This window comes from Topomyia yanbarensis, chromosome 2 (assembly GCF_030247195.1).
Source record: "Topomyia yanbarensis strain Yona2022 chromosome 2, ASM3024719v1, whole genome shotgun sequence".
Lineage (NCBI taxonomy): Eukaryota > Metazoa > Arthropoda > Insecta > Diptera > Culicidae > Topomyia > Topomyia yanbarensis.
In genome coordinates this window covers 409,132,494-409,155,034 of record NC_080671.1, presented here as the reverse complement: position 1 = coordinate 409,155,034, position 22,541 = coordinate 409,132,494, and the positions used below count along the sequence as shown (strand labels likewise).

General features: G+C 41.2%; 1 protein-coding gene across 1 annotated transcript in view; it reads left to right on the top strand.

The window, feature by feature from the left end:
- LOC131685051 (zinc finger CCCH domain-containing protein 13) overlaps positions 1 to 16,359 on the top strand; it is a 429,305-nt gene extending 412,946 nt beyond the window's left edge. Inside the window, exons 6-10 of the mRNA XM_058968440.1 lie at positions 646 to 707; positions 2,858 to 3,789; positions 3,851 to 4,229; positions 4,319 to 4,470; positions 13,210 to 16,359. Of these exons, the coding sequence (XP_058824423.1) occupies positions 646 to 707; positions 2,858 to 3,789; positions 3,851 to 4,229; positions 4,319 to 4,470; positions 13,210 to 15,028 (3,344 nt within the window). The 3' untranslated portion in view covers positions 15,029 to 16,359. The remainder of the gene's footprint in view (positions 1 to 645; positions 708 to 2,857; positions 3,790 to 3,850; positions 4,230 to 4,318; positions 4,471 to 13,209) is intronic.
- Positions 16,360 to 22,541: the final 6,182 nt, after the last annotated feature.

Genomic DNA, 22,541 nt, shown 5'->3' with positions numbered 1-22,541 from the left:
ACTGTTTTTTTAAAAAAGTTACAGCTTTTTCATGTAAAGTCAAACCACCGAAAATTGAACGGGTGACAGTGAATCTCCGAAGGCGCCTCTTCGAAAACCTGTTTTGCGGTGTAACTCAAAGTTTACTAGACCAATCGTTTTGAAATTTTGCACAATTCATCGTCACAATATTTCCCAGGTAATGACAGGAGTTTTTTTTTATTTTTTTCGAGTTTTGAATTTTTGGAAGCATTTTGAAACGAAAAACCTGATTTTCGCTAAAAAAAAATAGTTATCATTTTATTGTAAAAATAATAATAATAATTGTGTGAAAACTCCCGTAGTTACTTGGCCAATGATGTGAACAAGAACTGTGCAAAATTTCAGAACGGTTTGTCCAGGAGCTTTTTTCGAGGTGCCTTCTGAAGATTCCTCACTTCCTATCACTTACCCAGTTTTCAAGATTTTGCTATGAAAATTTAGGAAAATGTTGTTCAAATGCCTGGAAATTGACTGAATAGACTAACACTTTGTGCATAGTCAAAAAAATTTGTGTATTATATTTTTTTCGCCAAAAATCCAAATCTTATCAACTAACGCCCTCAAAATGTCTATATCTAATTACTATTAACCATTACGTTTCTCTCTTATTATTCTTTTCCGCAGGTTCCGCCCTGATGAACATCGTCGGAGTGTACAAAGAGATCCAGGACCAGCACATGAACATTGTAAGATTTGATACAACGATACAATGATACGATACACCGTGGAAAACTGGTCTAAGTTGCGCACGGAAAATCCTAGATCAGAGATACTGTCGTTTTGTTGTATTGTTTCGTGAATTGTTTCAAACAGAAATCGCTGCAGTCATCATCAGCTTTTCATTTGCTTTATAATTGACATGCTATACCATCGACGTTTCCAAACATGCCCAAAACGCGAACGAAATTGTTTTGACACGAAAATACGATTTTCGTGCTATACAATTGCTCTTTACAAATTTTTCCTATTGTGTAGTGATGTCAATTTGGTGATTATTTACCCTAAAGACGTGAAATGAGTTTTCATTTTTTCATTTATGCATATTAAAAATAACTTCATTTGGCAAAGTTGTAGATAAAACTTTGCTGAAGATAGCATGTCTTCCTCTAAAAATATTGCATAATTTTGCACCAAAAATATTTGAAATTCATAAATTTCCCCAAAAAAACCGTATAACATATTATTTTGTATTGATAATCGATGAAACATCTGATACAAGACAGCTTTGTATTTGATTAATATGGGTCATTCCACGCGAAGTGATCAAGGCACGTTTATGGTTTGATTCTAGCAGATAAGGGTCTATTTTTATGACCGTTTGAAGATTTTCTCAATTTTAGCCAATAAAAATGGATTTTGTATGAGAAAATACGAGTTTTTCCCTTCGAAACGGTTTATCTTAGGATGCGCTCAAAATATATTGAGATTATAAGTGTTTTTTATGTAACAATGTCTAGGGAACACGATGGCATTAAGATTTTCAAAATTAAAATATATGTATTGAGAAAAAAATTACTTTTGATATTTAACTGAAAAAATCGCATAGTTGGCAGCACTGCCCCTAAAAATTAAAAAAAAATTCTAGACTCCTTGAAAAGCTATCTTGCGGTTTGGTTCTAAAGTGAATAGAACCGGGGATATGTTCAAAAGAAAATCAAGGGCTTTGGCGATTTATCAAAACGGGGAGTTGAGCATAGACACAAAAATTTGGGTTTTTATACATTGGCCCTAGAGAACAATTCCCCCAAATATGGTTCAAATCCACAAAGGTCGATTTCAAGTTGGCATCTTTTTTTGATCAATTCGCGTGGAATGATCCATTTAGAACTGGGGGTTTATAACATGGTTTTGTTTTTTGAGGCAGCATGAGATAAACGATTATGCCTGTATGAAAAATTGCAAGCTGACGTCATCTCAGTAAAAATGATAAAAAACACGACAGTTCAGCGAGCTTGTTTACAATTTAAAAGCAAATCGAACCAAGATTCTTTTACTGTACCGAATCAAGCACTTTATAAGTCCAAGTAAACAAGCTCTCTCAACTGTCAGAAAAGTGAGGTTATACCTTTTCATACAATGGTCTATTAATAGCGTTTACTGCATTCATTCATGTTTGGATTGTTTTATTTGCGAAATTACCGCGCAGCACCTTCTATTTTCCGATATGGAGCACTTTCCGTGCACCTCTCTAGTTATGATTTGTGTTGTTTTTCGAATGGTCACCCAATTTATGTACCCAGTATGCCCCGGTATATGCAAGCCAGCTGGTGCACCCATTGCTCCCAACAACACTGTTGGAAGCAATGGGTGTAATGGCTGGTACCTACTTATCGATATGTAGCTACATATTATTTCCAAACGAGAGCATGTCGTGATTTTTTACCTTTCTTTCAAAGCTGGAATTATCTTTCGGTCAGCCAGCAGCCCCATTGAAATACGGCAGTGTGGTCGTTCCACCACCAGCCCGTACCCTGCGCTTTTACCATGATTATAAATTATCGCGAGAATGCAAAATCGGACAACCAGGGTGGAAACAACAGTGAGGGAGAACTGATTTCAATTTGGGACCATTTTTCAATTTTATTCAGGAGCAAAAAATTTAGTGTCATTTTTATACATTTTAAGCATCTGTTCGCTGCACGACATTTGTTTTTATTATCCAATATCAAGCGGTTAAATTTTACGCTACAGTCACCGTATGGCAGACATCTGCCCAGAGCAACCCTAGTCGAACGGAACACCCTCCAAACCGGCTTTCCCTTCCAGCCGATTTCCACAGCTAGATAAATTCAACCAGCGTTGTAAAACCATGTTTCATAATCCTTCCCAATTCCAGCTGAAGGCTTTCTACGTGGACCTGTTGGTACCGCTCGAGACCAACCTGGAGAAGGACACCAAGGTGGTGCAGTTCGAGCAGAAACGGTTTCTCCAGCAGCATAAACTACGCTCGGACAGCTACAGCAAGGCGGCGGCCACCATGAAAAAGTACCGCAAGAAAAGTACCTCCAAGAGCTCGCCGAAAGATGCCGAGAAGGAGATCCGGAGCATCCAGAGCTTCGAGGAGGAAAAACATAAACTGGACCAGTTTTGTGAGTTGAGTTTGAAAAATGCAATGACCCAGGAGCGCCGACGGTACGGGTTTGTGCTGGAACGCCAATGTTCACTGGCCAAGCACTGGATGGCGTATCACCACTCGGGACACTTGATCATCGAAAAGTCGCTGGAAAATTGGAATGAAGTTGCGGCCACACGTGAGTTTTTGCCATCGAATGTTGAGAACATGTTTATCTCGAAACAGCTGAAGGACATCGAAGACGACGATGACGATGCTCAGTCGATTGCTTCCCAGTTGCGCAAGACCCGTTCCATTGATGCTTCGTGTTTGGATATGCGCTCGCTGGGGGATGTCGTGAATAGTACGATGATGCAAATGCCCCGGGCTAAGTCAGAATTTAATTTGAACAACAGCACCAGTACCAGTGTGAGCACGTTGGTTGGCGTGATGAGTAGCTCGGGTGGCCCGGGGGGACACATGATGAGCTCGACCATGAACAACGGTGACGGCAGCCAGTGGGAAAGGCCAACCGTGAAGGCACTGTACGCGTATTTGTCCTCCGGTGAGAATCAACTCAGTTTTCTAGAGGGCGACCGAATCGCACTGGTCGGAGATCGTGCCAAGGGCTGGCAGTTTGGAGAAAATCTGCGCACGCAAAAGTTCGGGTGGTTCCCGATTGCGTACGCAGAAAATGAACGGGATGATAAGGAGAGGTTAGTGAACTGATCACAAAATATCTCGTTAAATATGCTAACCATAAACTAATTTTTTCAGCATAAATGAATGGGTTAAAGCGCCGCCCAGTGAAATCGAGGTCGAAAACACACCGGATTCATCGTTGGAGAGCACGCTGGTGGATGAGCATATGCCAAAGGGGAACAACTCATACCACGAAGACGCTTCACCGACCCGCATGTTCGGAGATACCATTCAATATCGTCAGTCGAAACAATTCCGCCGGTTGTCCCGTGGAGAAAAGCCTCCGAAACCGGGACCACCACCGCAACTTCCAGCACCGGTTCCAACGCCAGTCGTGCCTAACTACAGCAAATCGCAAGGAATACCCCAGTCCAGTAGCTTCTCCTCGGTGGGTGGAGCTCCGTTGGTCGAAAAGCGGAAGACCCCTTCGGCAACGATGAATTTTAACAAACCGGTTAGTATACTATACATACCGTCGAAGGACGCTTGTTTGTTTTTTTTTCTTATTTTCAAACCCCGATCCGCTCCGAATCCCTTTTTCAGCCACCGTCGAGCAAACCGAAACCAGCACGTAATGGAATTGCCAGTGCCTCACTGCATAGCAGCAACGACAGTGGTTTTTCGAATGAACCACAGCCGCAACCGGAACCGGACCTGTACTCGGACGAGGAAACGGTCAACCGGGTGCCTATCAGGTTAGTTTTGCTTTTGCTTTGAATCTCAAGTTGCCCTGCTTCGGTGGATGCTTACCTACTAACAGATGGGTTTGTCGTGCTTTAGGTCACATGTTATTGCACAATCACAGTTGCCCTGAAACCCAATGGCGACTATATTAGTTGTCCTATATAACATATTTTCGAACTGAATGCTAATAAAAAATTTAAGGTTAGAATCCGGAAGAAAAATATCAACTCAATCTTTGCATTTATGCATTTCGCTTCTTTGTGAAATAGTACCAGCGCATTTAACGACATTTTTCCAATAAATTTAATTGTTTTCTTTAAAATTACCCTCATTGCACTCGATACTGGTCGATCTCAATATTATTCGAAAGCTATCTCAGATAGTGTCGAGTCGCTCCTGTCGTACCTGTCTACGTTGGGCCAAAACTAACACCAGGAAGGATTAAACGATATTCCTAAACGTTCAATGTTCGGCTATTGAACTTATGCTGATTTCGGTTTTAGATCAGACTCGCCCTAGGTTCGCTCTAATATTTACAAAATCCATACAAAAGTGACAGCTCAGAGCGAACCTGAAGCGACTCGGTTCTAAAAACGAAATCAACATTAGTTTTACGCATTTAGACGAGTAATCTACATGTAATGTTTCGTAGGGTGGGTGCGCCTAAAGTAGGGGTATTTAAGCCAAATTAAGGCATACACTGTCTCTACATATTACTTTTTATTTTTTTATTTCGATTATAGAGGTTTTAACCTTAAGGTAATTCGCCTCTTCGGGTTAAATAAGTCTCTTATGAATAATTTCTAACCCTATGTGCGGGGTCGGGACTCAAACCCAGGTGCGCTGCGTACAAGGCAATCGATTTACCAACTACGCTACGCCCACCCCCTTTTTTTGTTAATTTATCACACTAAAATCAGGTGACGATAAAACTGTTATCCTTCAAATTTGCTCAAGAAGCGATGAAAAAATGATTTTGCTTGAAGTTTGAGCTTACATGTCCCTAAAGTTGATCTAATGCGTTGCGAAGCGCGGTGTTTTTCGTAGTTTGCACTCTAACGTTTATCATTTTTGCCTATATGTTCGAGAATAAACATTATCTCTTTCGAGTCCGATTAACTAAGAGTTTGAGAATCGTTATTGTCGGCCACAACCATCAACGTCGGTACCGTAAAACGGGGTATCTTTGATCACCGAGGTAAGTTTGATCAAATGAGACTTTTTTCAGTAACGTACGATAAGATGATTCCCTTTAACAAAATAATTAAAACAAAAACATAACCAACACGTTCAGCATTTATCGACAACGATTATTTCGTCATTTAATGTATCTTTTATGGCCACAAATTTAAATTCAAAATGATACAACTCTCATGCATCGTATCAATCTGTTCATACAATCCCTTGCACATTTATGAAATCAATTAACTTCAAATATTTCTGTCCAATAATTCATTTAAAAAATCCGATATTTTTGTTATTAACTTTTTAATTTCGACTATTTTCCTGAAAAAGTACGATAAAAGTCAGCTGTTTCCTTCTAGGCAATTTTGTTCTCGTTCGAGACGTCACAATATTGGGCCATGAAATTGCATGCAGATATGCAATTTACTCAAAATGTCTAGCGTTTTCTCTCATTTCGATACACATATTTTGCTGAACAAAGTTACCCCGAAAACAATGAATGAGAATTTACAACAAAGTAATTTTATTTTTATAGTAAATCGAAATAAAGTAAGCAACAACTCGAACATTTTCAATCTATGGGAACCAGTACTTGTTTGAACAATGCACACAGTTACATTTACTTGAATTGAAGACAGTTATTCTAAAAACTGTTGAAAAAATTATCAATGTTCCCCCATTTTACGGTACTTCGGATAGGATAGGAAATGTTGATGTGATACCTACTTAAGGGAAGGCCACCGACTCAGCTACACTTCCATAAGTAGATTGTAGGACAGGTATTGGTCTACGCCGGATGCCGCAGACCATGCGTATTTCTCACGCTCCTGTGGATTAGTTTCCTAGTTAGTCAAATAAACAAGCAAATTTGGTAGCTCAGTCCAAAGAAATACCAGGTCGATTGACATTACATATGCAGTAAGACCCGATTTTATCACCCTCCGATTTTATCAGTCCCCGATTTTATCTGCCGCCGATTTTATCACCTTTGTTACCCGATTTTATCAGCTTCGTATGAAAATTGATATTTGGTAGTTTGATGGGCTCTAGCGGGCGAACCAACTTGAATTCGAGTAAATCCTTTGTCGAGCATACTTTTCTTATCTTGGAGATCCGAAATAATTTTTTTTATGAATTTTGCATTGTTAGACCCCCCTATGGGAAATTTAAACAAGATAATCAGAAAGGGTTATGAGGCTATATTTAGGGACTAAAGAAGAATACTTTAAAAGCTTCAATTTCTTAAAAAGAAAGAAAAATATATGTCCCGATTTTATCAATATCCCTGTTTTATCAGCCTAAAATTCACCAAGGGGCTGGGGGGTTTTCACTGTATGTATACCAAACATGACCCCATTCAGCACCAAATCCTACTGGCCAACCAGGTCAAAAACGGTAATATTTACCAGAAACTGAAAATTGGAGCTCTAACAAACAATTTGGGCACAAGTACACATAGATTTGGGAGAAAAGGTGTCTAAAACTGAGTTCGAAGCCGCTTCAGTATGACCCGCTAACACCTAATTCGTAACTTATTTTGTACATACCCTCAAGAATGTCCTAAAATTTTGAAAATCGTTACTCTTCATGAAAGAGGAAGTTCTAAATTTCTAGATGCGAAACATAAAAAGTTATTGCATTGCATTGAAGGAATTTGAAAATTTTATAATTTTTTGAATACGTTTATCTGACAGGCATTTGCGAAAGCTTTTTACCCTGAAGTTTTTTTACATAGGTTTGGCCACTACTCGGGTTCTGATTGCCCGGTAGACCCTTCTTGTCAGGGCAGCTTAGGTAAAAGGTAAACAAGCAAATATAAATATAACTTTACCGTTTACCCTTCCACCACTCTCCAGTGCTGGTCGTTTCCATCCGTTACTGCTGACTATAGCGGGAAGGCGGACGGTTTCTTGCGACCGACAGGGACAACAACGGCCGCGTTCTCCTTTCCTACCGACGGTGGTGACGAATCGCCGGATGATTTGTTCCTCTCAAAAAATCCCGGAAGACAATGCTCCCAGGAGGAGCCGTTGTCCACCCTACTTCGCCATCCTTGGCTATTAGCTGGGAAGGAGAGCAAGGCTCGTTCGGCTTATCTTTCCCAGCGAGGGCGGATTGGCGCGTCTGAATCCTTTACGGTTAGCCGGAGAAGCGAAAACTCCTTGATGATTAGCTTCCTCCGATGGCGATCCAGCACCACAAAATAAACGAATGCCCAAACTACGGGCCGGCACTTTACGACGGATAACTTTCCGTCACACACGCGCACTTCATACTATGGCTATTGTGGTTGGAAACAGTCCCGGCGTAACGAGGACGTCTGTATTTGTCCGTGGTCTGTCACTAACTTAAATTTTACGGTGGCCGCCTCCTTCCTCACGACCAAAACAAGCACCAAAAACACAACGCCGCATAACTATCATCGCTAGGGTACAGCATAGTCAGCCCACTTTTGCAGCACGAGGAGAGCGGCAACCTTATGCTACCTATTTTTACAAATACACAACCAAAATTTCTACACCTATCTGGATTAATGACAACTTTCATGGAGTATTATTAAATTAAGTTGTGAAAAACAAACACTACAATAATTATCATCACTTTAATATTTTTTTTAAAAAATGTTCATGAAAATTTGATGAATTTTTTTTCATGACAAAAACCATTTCACAGTATTTTCCAAACGTGTCGCAATTGATAAAAATGATTTTATCAAATATTGAATGGTTTGCTTTGATGCATGATCGATTTTAAGAAATGTGCGGCATCTCTCACCAAATTACCCTATATGTGTTGGTTGGTCACAGAAAGCATTCACAGCAACCAGTGTGAGTTGTGGCGGAGGATCCGCAGTTGAGGAATCCATTTTGTATATCGCTAAGCAAGTTCGCATCATTGAGAAAGTTTACAAGGTTGTCTTCGCATACCGGATCACCGTGTCTACATGCCTGCCCACACAGTTACGGTCGACGGTGTTGTCACCGATTTGAGGTTGTCATACATGGGTTTACTGAAGCAATAGGTAGGCTGTTTCAAGCACCCCTTGCTCCAGTGAGCGAAAATTTTAAATGACAATCGGTCAAGACGGCACAAAATTGTATTTTATTTCAAACTCGTATCGGGTGGCCTTTGGTGGGATTGCATCGCCTAATTCCGTCGTGGGCTGTCGTGCATTGCACTAAATATCAGCTAATGAGCAAATGGTAGCAATAAGGTCCGGTATGACTAGCGCGCTGAAACTCATTTGAATGAGTGCCTGTTGCCGGAAGAGGTTACGTTAGTGATAGGTATTTTGAAAAATCAAACATCAAGCCGAAAAAATCAACGCACAACATTTTTTGAGGTAAAAAGATCGATTGTGGAAAAAATCGCGTTTTTAGTGACAAATCATTATGCTCTTTTAACTCTGGAAAGCACGGTTCTGACGATCCCCTTGAAAAGGCACCCGAAACTGCTCCTAGAAACTGTAGGCAGATGTAAAAGCTAAAATTTTTCTCTTGAGAGGCCGACAATTATAACAGTTCGGAGAAGCGCTTAGGCAATAACAGGTGTTTGGGCCTAGGGGTGGCCCTTGGTGTGGAAAATTTGCAGCTTGCTGTTGGTGGCTGGCTATGTTTACACTTGTCCGCAGACAAATAAAACTCTTGGATGGACCACTCAAAACAAACCGCAAACAACTTATGTGGACTGTATTTAGGAAAACCACTTGCAACTGGATGTGATTTATTGGAAGGAAAAACACTTTTTGCACTTCACACTTTACTCTTTTATTTTCACTCTTCACTTGTACTTCACACTTTACTTGTTGGAATAATACTGGTTCCTGCGATGCGCAGAACGCACGCATTTATATTACACGCCACGCGTTCTAGAAACGCGTGGAACATTCGCTCACTGCATTACCGCGCCTGCTGCTGTTGCTATTGTTGCTACTGTTGTATGCGAGTCAAATATCTGACAGTTTATTCTGGAATGTTCTTACCGGTTGGAGATTCTGCTCGATTGTGATGGAATAGTGTGAATAATTTTACTTGGCAGTTATTAGAGCTGAACAGAGGCGCGAACAACAGGTTTTAGAAATTTGGGATAAAACAAGGAGTTTGCAGCGCTTCCAGCAACACCAACAATCTAAAATGGGTCAATGGCTTAGTGCAGAACTGGTAGGAGTTCTGGAGATATGATGTTACTAGCTAAAACCCATTGCGCGTTGCTGCGACTTTCAACGGAACAGGAGGATAACACAATTTGTTCTGAAGCGCCATGTGGCGGGCAGATAATCCTCAGCCAATAGCACACAAACACGCTCCATAACAAATGCCTACTATGTATCAATTTTTACAGCATTCGGTTGAGCTGTTTAGGAGTCCATAAATCATATACATACATACATTGATTTTTATATATATACTAGCTAATGCCCATCGCGCGTTGCTGCGACTTTCAGTGCAATAGGAGGAAAACACAATTTGTTCCGAAGCGCCATCTGGCGGGCAGATAATCTCCAATTAATAGCACACAAACACGCCCCATACCAAATACCTACTGTGTGCAAATTTTTACGGAAATCGGTTGAGCCGTTTGGGAGTCTATAAATAATATACATACTTTGACTTTTATATATATATATATATATATATATATATATATATATATATATATATATATATATATATATATATATATATATATATATATATATATATATATATATATATATATATATATATATATATATATATATATATATATATATATATATATATATATATATATATATATATATATATATATATATATATATATATATATATATATATATATATATAGATAGATAGATAGATTGTGGAAATCCTCCCGACGCCGAGGAAACTTCAAGTTTCTTGGTACGGCATGAGGTCGTCGCCTCGATGCTAATCGATCTAGCTTACCGAACGATCTTAGTGCTCGCTTTATTATATCGGAATGTGGTGTGTCCTATTTATATTTCAATGATACTGAGAAAACGAGCGATAAAGTTTGCAATATTTTTAAATGGACATGGCATCACCTTATTCTGACTTATTTTATGAAGCAGATCAAGATTGAAGTGCCCTCCTACGCTGCTCGCCTTTGGCGGGGCAAAATCTGCCAACCGCAATCTATCTTATAGTTTTGTGATTTATAATCAGTATGTTATGATTTTGTTAATTATTTCCAGAGCTTAAAATAATTGACATCCCTACGTGAAATCAGCCGTGATTAATTGTTTGTTTCGTTTCCCTCGTCATTCGTTCTCTCCGCACAGCGCGTTCAGGTTCAAAAGCAAACTGAATTTTGGTTCTATGCTAGCTCTGAGAGGGATGTTTTTATTTTTATCTGTCAAAACTAGGAATGGGCGATGTCGATGCGATTTTTTCAAAATTGCATCGATTTTTTGCATCCGATCTTTACGGTTCGATGTTAGACAACATCGATTTTATTCATTCAATGAAATCGATACTGTGAAATCGATTATTTTTTCATAATTCCCATTACAAAAAACCTGTTTAAATCTACCTGGTGGTGTAATTGTGCCTTTCTCATTTGTCCAAACCACGATTCCGTGGCTCATTATGTTCAATACAATGGTGGAAATGTATATTACATATTCAGTACGATTTGCACATAGTACATACAATAGATCGACAGCCACGATCTTGAGATAATATGTGTCGACACTGAAACATCGCTTGAACCCAGCGGCGAATCAAAAATGAAGATCCGTTAAGAAATTTAGTTTTAATTTTAAAGTAGCAACCCCTTACTGCATACTCCTACCTAAGCTTATGCAAGCCGGGCCTGGATTAGGTTGACGATTTTTAGAGCGATCGCGAATTTTTTCCACAATCGATTTTTTTAACTCGAAAAATCGATTTATGCATCGATTTTTTCCGGCTCGATGTTTGACAACATCGATTTTTTCGAATTAAAAAGATCGATGTAGCAAAATCGATTTTATTTTTCGAAATGCCCATCACTAAACTAATCTAGAAGTAAATTTTGCATTTTATAAACTCAATCAATATTATTATTAAATGTTATTTCATGTAATGAAAAATAATTTTGATGATAAAAATATGTTTCCAATCTCTGAAAAGATGGTGAATTTCTTGTTACATCAGTAAGAATTCGTTCTTCTGGTTTCAGTTGATACTAAAATGAAATTCAGAGATTTAAATCTAGATAGAAAACACGTTAGTGGGCGATAATCTCTGGATTATAGAGTGCAGGTGTTGACAGTCGAGGTTATCCACTAATAAATTCTTGGTGAACATTTTTCGTATCTGAAACAACCAACCTAACCTCAAAAACACAAAAATAGTTCCGGGTCTCGATAATTCGCAATAAGATATCGAGCTCGACTGAATATTTTGGTACCAAACGAAAAGACGAGTGTTTTTTTATCACCTGTAATTCAAATTTTTGTAAAACTATGAAATGTTTATCATAAAATAATTAAAAGAGAACAACCATCCTATATCCTCAACGCAAGAGAATACTTTTCTTCATCATTTCGTTTGAGAGCCAATATATTTTCGGTTGCATTCGTGCATGATAGCAATTCGTGCTTTCGTTGCGCTAAGACGAACACTTTCTTAGCAACAAATTTACGCGAATCGATGGAAAGCGTAACGAATGTTTATTATTTACGTTCATTGATTTCCACATGATTTATTTCAACGCAGCCTATCCTACTTTGATTTTACTAATAAATACTATAAAGTCTATTTATGAATGAATACACTGCCACTCAAGAAACCATCGCATTAAACGCAAAAGTAGTTCTTCTAAAGTTTCGGGTTTTCGTATGTTCCCTAGTAACAATTGAGGTTTTATAGCCAATCAGAAAACATAAATTGCAATGGTAGCGTGCCAAAAAAACTTATGTTACTTTAGTTATGTTTACAACCAAGTTTTCACGCACAATTGCACACTTTCGAAAGTGTCGAAATAATCTTCGCGTCTCATTTGGAAAAGCTCGGACGAAATGCTAACTCGATCGCTTTAATATTTTGCATAAGCATAAGAGATCGTCCGTGGTCGCTGCTCCGTTATTGACCAGAACCAATCGAGATTGCAAAATGTTGCTGCTAGTGACCAAGGAATCTTCTGCATGTCCATATATATCACGGGAAGGTGACATTCGTTAGTACATGTGCCAATAGCATTATCATGTTATAATTGCGCTGGGCAGTTAGCTGCCTAAAATTTGGAACATTTATCATTTATTGTATTAATACGATTTGTCTTACATTTTATTTATCTATCTCATTTATTTATCTCATAACTCTTAACTAAGGTTCGATATACACTGGAAAATAACTTTGTACCTTTTAACTAACTTTCGAAATGCGCTTGAAAATTAGCCAAGTAATGTTAAATCCAACAACTGTGGGTAAATTCCAATATCATTACAGTTAAAAACTAACCAAAACGATTCCTAACAAACGCAGCTAATCACTAACAAACGGTAAAGGTACCTAGCACACATTTTACATAAAAAATATCTAACCACCAAAAACATTCCCTTCTTCCTTCCGTTGAAGATCCTCCCGCTCGGAGAAAAACCTCTCGTCGCCCCGCTCGATGGAACGTGACATGAGCGAACATCGTTCGCCGCATCGTCGCTATGGCGGAGCACAGAATGGCGACCACGACGCCGATGACGACGACATCTATGGAACGATAGTGCCACCGCGCCGCCAACACCCGAACATGATGCGACAAGCCAACAGCTTCGGTAACATTGCTGAAAGCAACAGCGGAACGCTGGAGTACGGCTATCGCTCCCGCACTCGTATGTCCGACGGTAACACCAATCAGAGCGATTCGCAGAAGATCAAACGAACCAAGTCGTTCTGGAAGTTCTCCAAGTCGGAGGATCACATCCTAGAGGGGATGGCAATGTGGAAGCACAATGACATCATTCCAACCGGGCGTGAGAAACGCGAGATGGAGAAAAAGGAAGCGACTCTGAAGAGGAACATGCGCAAGAAGGAACAGATGGAGAAGCAGAAGCAAAAAGAAATGGTTGCCGCCAAGGAGATTGAGGAAGCTAGGAAGAAAGAAATCGCGAGAAGCGTGGAGAGCAGTACACTGATGAGAAACCGAGAACGCGAACGTGAACGAGACCGAGATCGGGATCAGGACAGAGAGCGTGAACGAGAACGAGATCATCGGGACAGGATGAGAGAACAGAGACCACACAGCATTGCAGTGATGCCCGAGCAGGAAAAGTTCCCGATCACCAAATCGGATATTGACAAGAGGATTTCGAAACTGGACGAGATGAATCAGCAGCACCAGCAACAACAGCAGCAACAATCTAAAAAACCCAGTCAGGCCAAACCGGATCGAGAACGTCAAGATCGACAGGATCGTCAAGATCGGCAGGATCGTCAAGATCGACAGGAGCGTCAAGATCGGCAAGAGCGTCAAGATCGCCAAGAGCGTCAAGATCGCCAGGAACGTCAAGAGAGACAGGAACGCCACGAAAGAGATCGTCGTCAAGAAGAATCTGATCGCAAGCCATCTAAATCAAACAAGAACGATCCCAATAACAACCACAACAACAGCAACAACCGCAGCACTTATAACGATCGATTGGAGCAAGAGGAGCAGATTTATGGAGATTCAATGCAAATGATGCCGAAGGGAAAAGATAAATACAGAACGTCCGAACGAGAAACTAACAAAAACAGAAATAACAACGCTCTGAACAAGTACTACCAAGATCAACACTTTGATGACTTCGCGATCATTCCAGGAGATTCGATAATGATTCGGGATACCAGCTTCTACGATGACGATGGGATGATGGATGATATGATGCTTATGAAGACCGTTCGTCGGAAGGAAATCCTCAAGCAGTACTATTCCAGCGGTACGGACACAGAGCGGAACTCGTCCAGTTCAGATCCATACGACTGTATTGTGGTTGATGATCACCTAGTCTCCGCCGCCGACATGATGATGAGAAAGAACCGAGGCGAGAAGATCCGCGATGCCCGGAAATCCAACGGTGAAGGTAACCGAATGGAGCAAAAGAAACCGGAAGAGAAGATGCCGTTTTCGACCTTTCGCAGCACCGCCGTCGATGAGGACGAAGCCATGATGATGATCGAAGACGAAATGATTGAAGAACCGCGAGAACGCCGATCGAAGCTGTCGAAGGCGAACAGTGCCGGCCCGATTATGGACTCGATGAAGTACGAGTCGGAGCAGGAATCTAGAATCAGTGCGAAAGTTACCAGCAATGGAAATCAGAAACGAAAGTCCACGAAATCGACGGCTTCCGACGGGAAGGCGTACGGTCCCTGGTACGATCTGTGGGGAACGGAATCTTCGATGCCGAGTCAAAAGTAGAGGAGCTTAATTTTAGTTCATAAGAAAATGTGCCCGGTAGTGTAGGTTCCGGCCTGCACATCAAATGCAAATTAATCGTAAATTAAGCAAATTGAATAAGCTTCCAACTAATCTTACCCTAAATCAATAACTTTTAATTTAAAGTATACACACATACATAAGCCAAATCACCCATACTGCACACACAGCCACCAACCTCACTCAGATAACACTAACCGAGGTTAGTCAATCTTTATCGCTGGCGTAAAGATTGAGATTAAACCCACACATATAAAGTACAGTAATGTTTTTTTCAGAAGCTTTTCTTCGCAGTCGCAAACTGAAACGTAGCAATCTAACGTACAAAGTATAAGCTCAATCCGGAACCAATCACGTCGTACAATTCTATGCTGACCTAATGAAAAGAGACAAACTGAAACACACAATCAGAAAATCGCGCTCAATTTGTTTTACACTTCTTTTAGGATAGAACAACCTTCTTTATGTTGTAGCATTATTGTTATCCAACGTTGAGTTTAGTAAGATTTTTAATTCATTGTTTTTACATACTAATTCAATTAGGAGAGCCATCGATCGGTTTGAAATCGACAAGCATGAAGTTTTGGTGCTCAGTTTAAATATTGGAACGAAAGCAAGCATGGCATAAGAATAGAAAGCAAAATAAAATTACTTTGGTTGAGGTCTTTTCTAAATGTCGAACGCAAACAAAAATTTATTTCCCTCTAGCTAGTGCGTAGGTGATATCGTAACCCTTATTCAGTTAGTCAGTATTTTTAAATAACAAGCGAACGGGTTGCCCCCCAAAAAAGACAATTTATTCTAGTTTTACCAGTACCATTTAGAAAATGCAACTAGAGTTTAAGAGAGTATTATATTTTTTGTTAGACTAAATGAATCATTAAATTCGTTATTGTTTATAAAGTGCCAATCAACACGTAGTGAAGAAAAGTTTGATCGAAGCAACGTATCAGAGATAGCGCCTTTCAGTAGGCAACACGAGAGCGTGGTGAGCGTAGCTATTGCTCGATCGTCGATCGCATGAGAAGCGATGAAATAGGTGAAAGATTTCAACAGAGCTGTCCAGGGCGAAGCAGTCGGAAGACGTGCTTGTTTCATTCTTTGTTATAGTTTTCTAGAATTTAGGTTGTAAGAAAAATAGATTAACTGTGTAATTTTTACCATTTTAGTTATGAAACAGTGTACATTCGTGTTTTTTAATAGGGGTTTAAGTTCTATTATTGTCAGTTTACTTGCAGCGTAATTTATGTCACAATTGTAATAAACATCGAGTTGTAATTAACATTTTGTGGAAATAAAATTATTTTACTCAACTTCGTGTAGTTTTTAACATTTACATGTCTCGACGTCAGTTTATGATTATTTTAATTTGAAACTGGTCACCATAAAAGTGTGCCCGTCTTTGACAGCAGTCGTTAACGCTAATTTGACCTCAATGATGCATTAGAAATATCGAATGATCATTGAATAACGCTTTGGAAAAATAGGACGAAAAGCGATAATATTTTTGCAATTTAAAAATTGGTTAAATACTGTTCACGTAAACTCGGACTGATGTTCTTTGGCTAAATAATCGCTTACGTCTTCAAGCGTACATTGTTTGTAAACCATAACGTTTTTAACACTCTTTTGACCACCATTTTTCTACCGTTTATGAAGTTTTAAAACTATTTTTCCTATGAATTGTTAGAGTCATAAAACACGAAAAACCTGTTTCGATCAAGGTATGTGTTTCCGACGCAGTGCTTAAGGATGTCCCAAATTCCATCACGAAACGAACGCTCCAGAAAACCATTGGGTATTGTCTCTGGAAAATTTGGGTAGAAGTAGTTTAGAGTGTATTGTTTACACTATTTTTGCCGCCGTCAGTTTTTTTAAATTGGAAAAAATGCGTCACCTAAAAAGCAACTTCGCGAATTGATTTTGCGCAAGTACCTGGAAAATTCTCAACTATCTCATCGAGACATCGGAAAACAACTCGAATCGTGCAGTCAACGGGAGTCGTGTCATTAAACGTTACTACCAAACTCTGAGCATTGAACGGAAGGAGAAATGCGGTCAGAATGGATGTTCTATTAGCGATCAGTGCAGTCAAAGCGTTTAAGCGGAATCCCATTGCTTCGGTCAGGGATGTGTTGAATCTGTTCGAGTCTTTCGTTCAGAGAGCCAATGACCGGGAGGGACTGCATATGTATTAAGTGCAGAAGGCTCCAAATCGTGTCGAACGGCAAAATACGGTGTGAAAGTCACGGGTCCGGAAACTGTACACCCAGATACTGACGAAGCCTCATTGTCTCATCATGGATGATGAGACTAACGTCAAGGCAGGCTTCCAGAAGCTTCCTGGGCTACAGTTCTTAACCGCCCAGCGCAAGTTTTGTTCCGGAGGAAGCTATAAAGCAAAAATTTGCCATTAAATGCATGATTTGGCAAGCGATCTGCTCATGTGGCAAACGGAGTGCGCCGTTCGTGATCTCCGTGACTGTAAACGTGGAGATCTACCTCAAGAAGTGTCCACAGAAGCGTCTACTTCCTGTGTTGAAGCAAGGGCCCCACGATCTTCAGGCCGGATCTAGCTTCGTGCCACTATTCAAATGTTGTCCTGGAGTGATACGAACTCAACGGGGTCACTTTCGTATCCAAGGACATGACCTCCCCAACGCAGCTGAACTAAGGCACATCGAAATATACTGGGCAGTTATGAAGCAGGTACTATGGAAGCATCTCAAGGAGGTCAAATCTGAGGAAGACATGAGGAAAAAGTGGGTTTCTGTACAGAAGAAGCTGCAGCCAGATGCCGTACAGAACCTAATGAGTGGAATTAAGCGTAAGGTGCGAGCATACAGCTATGGTATTGAAGTTGAATGAGATAAATATACCAAAAGTTTATTGATGGGTTATATTTTATTGTCTGAAGTTTGAAAAGGATCGGTCTACTAGGTAATTTTCTACAGCGGTTTTTTCCGTGATGCAATTTGATATGGAAATAGAAAAGCTAGCTGTGGGCAGAAAATTAGTGATCTTTTTCTACGAGATAAATCTGGGCGGAAACCCTAGATTGTCTAATTTACTGAGCCCTTCGGCTCCATTGTGCCATTTAGTACCGCAACTCCTTTAGGCCCCTTTGGCTCCATTCTTGAGCCATTTAGCTCCACTTCCTCGTTCTGCTCGCGACTTGTTCGCGAACTACTCAGTCTAGTCCCCGACGATGGACCTAGCTTACTCCGACGGACGATTCCCCGGCGAGAGAAATTCTTCCGAAACCGAACCAATCAGCCAGGTTACGAAGTCGGACCGGTGATTCCTGGTGGTGTCTCATCGTGATCTACACAGTCTTGTTCCCGACGGTGAATCTTGCTTACACCGACGGAGAGTTCCCCTGCAGAAGGAGTTCTCCCGACACCGATTCTTCTTATGTTTTCGCAATATTTCTCGGGCCTACCGGTAGGGTGTCGTGTTCAGTCCTGCATTTGCGGGTGGTTCGTGCCGTCCGGTTCGCTGGTACCCCAACAACCCATACCCGGTGCTCTTTTGAACGCGGTCCATGTGATTACATCGCTAATTTTGTTGACAACATTATCCAGGTTGATGTCCGGATCTCTAGTTTCAAGCATCTCCCTGCGTATCGTTTTGAACTTCGGACATTCGAAGAACACGTACTCCGGTGTCTCCCCGATGTTCTCACACTCCAGGTACATTGATGACGTTGCGTGCCCGAACCGATGAAGATTCTGTCTAATGCAGCCGTCAACAGGTTTAGGATGAGCCTTTTACCAGCTTCCTTACGTTTCTAATGTTTCTCCAATTGTAGCACTCGAGATCCTCCGCCAGGGTGATGCAGATGGGGATCATTCCGGCGATAGCGCATACTGCCCCCAACGATATTATTTTGTACGCGCTCGCGACTCATACGGCCATCAGCCAGAACATCCTGTACAGCTTTCCGCGATTTCGCTTGATTTTCAGCGCAGCCGGATCATAGTATCGATAACGAAACACTAGCTAGCAGACATCTCGTGCTGCTTCTCGGGCCGCCGACGTTTGGCATGATCCTCGCAGGCGTAGTCGACGGTCGTCGATCAGTTTTCCGAGTTTTCGTAGTGTATCCAGCAGACATATAGGCGTGTACGAGGCGGGATCGCTCGGTAACTTCCCTGGCTTTAGCAGCATCACCAGCTTCTGTACCTGCCACATTTTGCGGAAGTTTCCACAATCTAAACACTTCTGCAGCAGCATCCTGGACACTTCCGGATATACCAGGCTCACAGCTTTTAGCGCCACGTTTGGTATTCCATCTGGACCGGGGGCTGGACCCCATCTATTGCTTGGCTCCAATTTTCAGCATCGTGGCGTCACAATCCTTCTTGTTAAATCAGCCGCATCAACGTTCTCGGTCTCGCTGTCCGGCCGAAGTACCTCAACGAAGAGATCTTCCACTTCAGCTCACCGGTTGTCCTTCTCCGTGCAGAAGCAGGGTTCCTTTGGCCGATGCGGTATCAAATCGGGTGGTGGTTGCTATGGGAATACTTTTCGCACACTCTCCAGTCCGTGTTCGCCGTCAGTGAATGACTACAGAATGTGGCGTCGATGATAGACTCCCGCCCGTCTCTCCGAAACGTGCTAAAAAACCTTCAGTCCATAAAAGTACGTCTAACTTTGCAAGAGCTTTCTGCTTGTGTTGGTTACTCTACTGTCTCGCTTCACAGCATAGGCATTGAACCACCAATGATTACCGGCTTTCGGCTGATCAACTGCTCGGTTATCAGTTCCAACATTATGTTGAACTGTACCACTATCAACCTTGTAGGTGGTGCGTAATAGCTGCACATGAGGACACCGTTGATTTTAGCGATCACGAAACCTTTTTCTCACGAATTTGCTGAAGTTAATCGGAGCCTCGCTTGATCCATGAAGTTGCTCGACCCTTCCCGACATTCCTCTTGCTTACCGTCATTCTCTCCATCTATGACGCTATGTATAGTTATACTCGTTTCTAGACCTAGCCTCCACAACAAGCCAACCGGTAGGTGCCACGGTCTGTCTAAGATTTTTTTTATTTAGTACAATTATTATTGGCAGCTTGTTCAATAACAATGTATTTCGCAGAAAATTTGGTTGGGTTCAATTCGACCCAACTAAATGTTCTGCGTGCATACAAAATATTACTAATCTGGTTTATGGTCATCCTGAAATCACTTCCATCAATAGTTTGTCATACCACTATTAAAATTTCATTTAAAACTCACCATAAATATTTTCCGGAAAAGTGATTGTGGATGCCAAATTATAATTATACTATACAAAGAAATTAAGTTGCGAGAAAAAGTATTTGCTAGGTTCATTTTAAGTCGCCGAGCGCGAAAACAATATTCATTATTTTTTCAAAGAAGCATTTTTTTCTTCTTTTAGTTATTGGTCAATGCTTCCCCGATCCGACTCCCCCTTCTCCTAATGTCTCACCTCCTCGTGTCAAGATATACCAGGATAGTTCCACTGGCCTTTGAGTGGTTTGTTTCGGCCCAAAAATAAACCGTTAAATAGTATTTCTATTGCGCGGGAGTTGACAAAACGATACTCGGCCGTGTTCGAGATTAAAAAGGTTCAGTCAGATAAATTGCGCGTAGTCGTTGCTGACTTGAAACAGGCCAGTGATATCGCTAGCAATAGCCCCTTCAAGATGGAATATCGCGTCTACATTCCTTCTCGCGATGTGGAGATTGACGGTGCTGCGAGTGATGCTGTCGATGTTCTGATGAATGATGGGGTTGGCCCTAGGGGCAGATCACTCTAAGAATGTATAACAAATTTGCATCAAATTAGAAAAAATGCATTTAATTTCCATTTTTGCATCAGCTTTGCACTCCCTCGCAGAAAAGTTTGTTTAACAAACGTCCTACGCTGATCCACTTTGTTCAACGTTTTATTAAATGTAGGGCTAGTTTTTCTGTAGGGTTTTGACGTCTTACACGCAACGCAAACAACATTGCACGCAACGCAAAATACATTATGAATTTCTATTTTGATGGAAATAAATGCATTTAATTTCGCTGATTTTTAAAAATGCATCACAAGTGTTCTGCCCCTAGGGTTGGCCGCTTTAAGGACCCTAACCGTCAATCAGTTAAGATTTTGGAGTGCAATCGAAGATGGGAATTACTATCCATCAGACTCTTTTCGCGTAACCTTCGCCGGATCTGCACTTCCGCGCTACGTTGAAGTGGGAGGAGCTCGTCTACCTGTCCTTTTGTTGCTACCGCGGGTCATGAATCGTTCCAATTGCAAGCAGCTAGGTCATACGGTTACCTACTGTAGCAACCAGCAACGGTGCGGCAAATGTGGGGAACGCCATGCGGATGATTCTTGCAGTAGTCCCACTGAGAAGTGTGTTTACTGTGGGGAGAATCCCAACGTACAAACCTCGCGCGGATAAACTGAAGCGATCCGCCAAAGATCGCTCCAGGCGCTCTTACGCAGAAATGCTTAAATTAACTGTTTCACTTATCTCCGAAAACCCATATGCTCTGTTGCCAACTGACGATAACACCTCTAACGACCCTTGCGAGGGGCATTCTTTGACTCCGTTTGGAAACACTAGGAAAGACCTAATCCAAACTCACCCGAACTTCCACGTAAGGGTCTTAGATTGTCCCAAACAAGGGCACAAAATAAAAATAATCCATCAACTGGAAGTGCTGCTACAAATCCGAAGATAATACCTCCTGGTTTTGGGAGAATGAGATACAACCAAAAGTTCCCAACACTCACCGGAGCACCAAAAATCCCAAATGCTCCCATTTTACAGAGCCTCACACGAAATATTGATTGGAAGACCTACGCTGTCAAAAACTATCGACTCGACACAGGTACTTCCCCCAGAGGAAGAGTATGATTTTTTGTCCTACTTGATTCTCAATACCGCGATTCAAGCTCAGACGAAACGAATACCCGTCGTGAACACTCAAAATCGTTCTCCCAACCCGTGGTGGGACAAAGAGTGCTCTGATGAATACGCGGAGAAAGCCGCCGCGTATAAAGCCTTCCGGAACGACGGGTTAGTTGCTAGCTATCGACTATACGCGATATTAAAAAAGCGAATGAAAAATTTATTGAAAGCCAAAAAACGCAGTTACTGGCGCCGGTTTGTCGACGGTTTAACAAGAGAAACATCGATGAGCACTGTTTGGGGCACGGCCCGACGTATGCGAAACCGAAACAGTACTGACGAGAGCGTGGAATATTCAAACCGATATTCGATTTCACCAAGAAAGTTTGTTCGGGTTTCTCCCCGGAACAGAAAATCTACCGCGTCGCTCTACAATACCGCAAACGAAACACCGTTTTCGACGGTGGAGTTCTCACTTGCTCTCTTATCATGTAACAATAAAGCCCCAGGGCCAGAAGAATATGCCAGACTCTGCCAAGAGACGCTTGTTGAATTCATTTAATAAGTTTCTTGAGGATAACATTATCCCACATGATTGGAGACAAGTGAGTG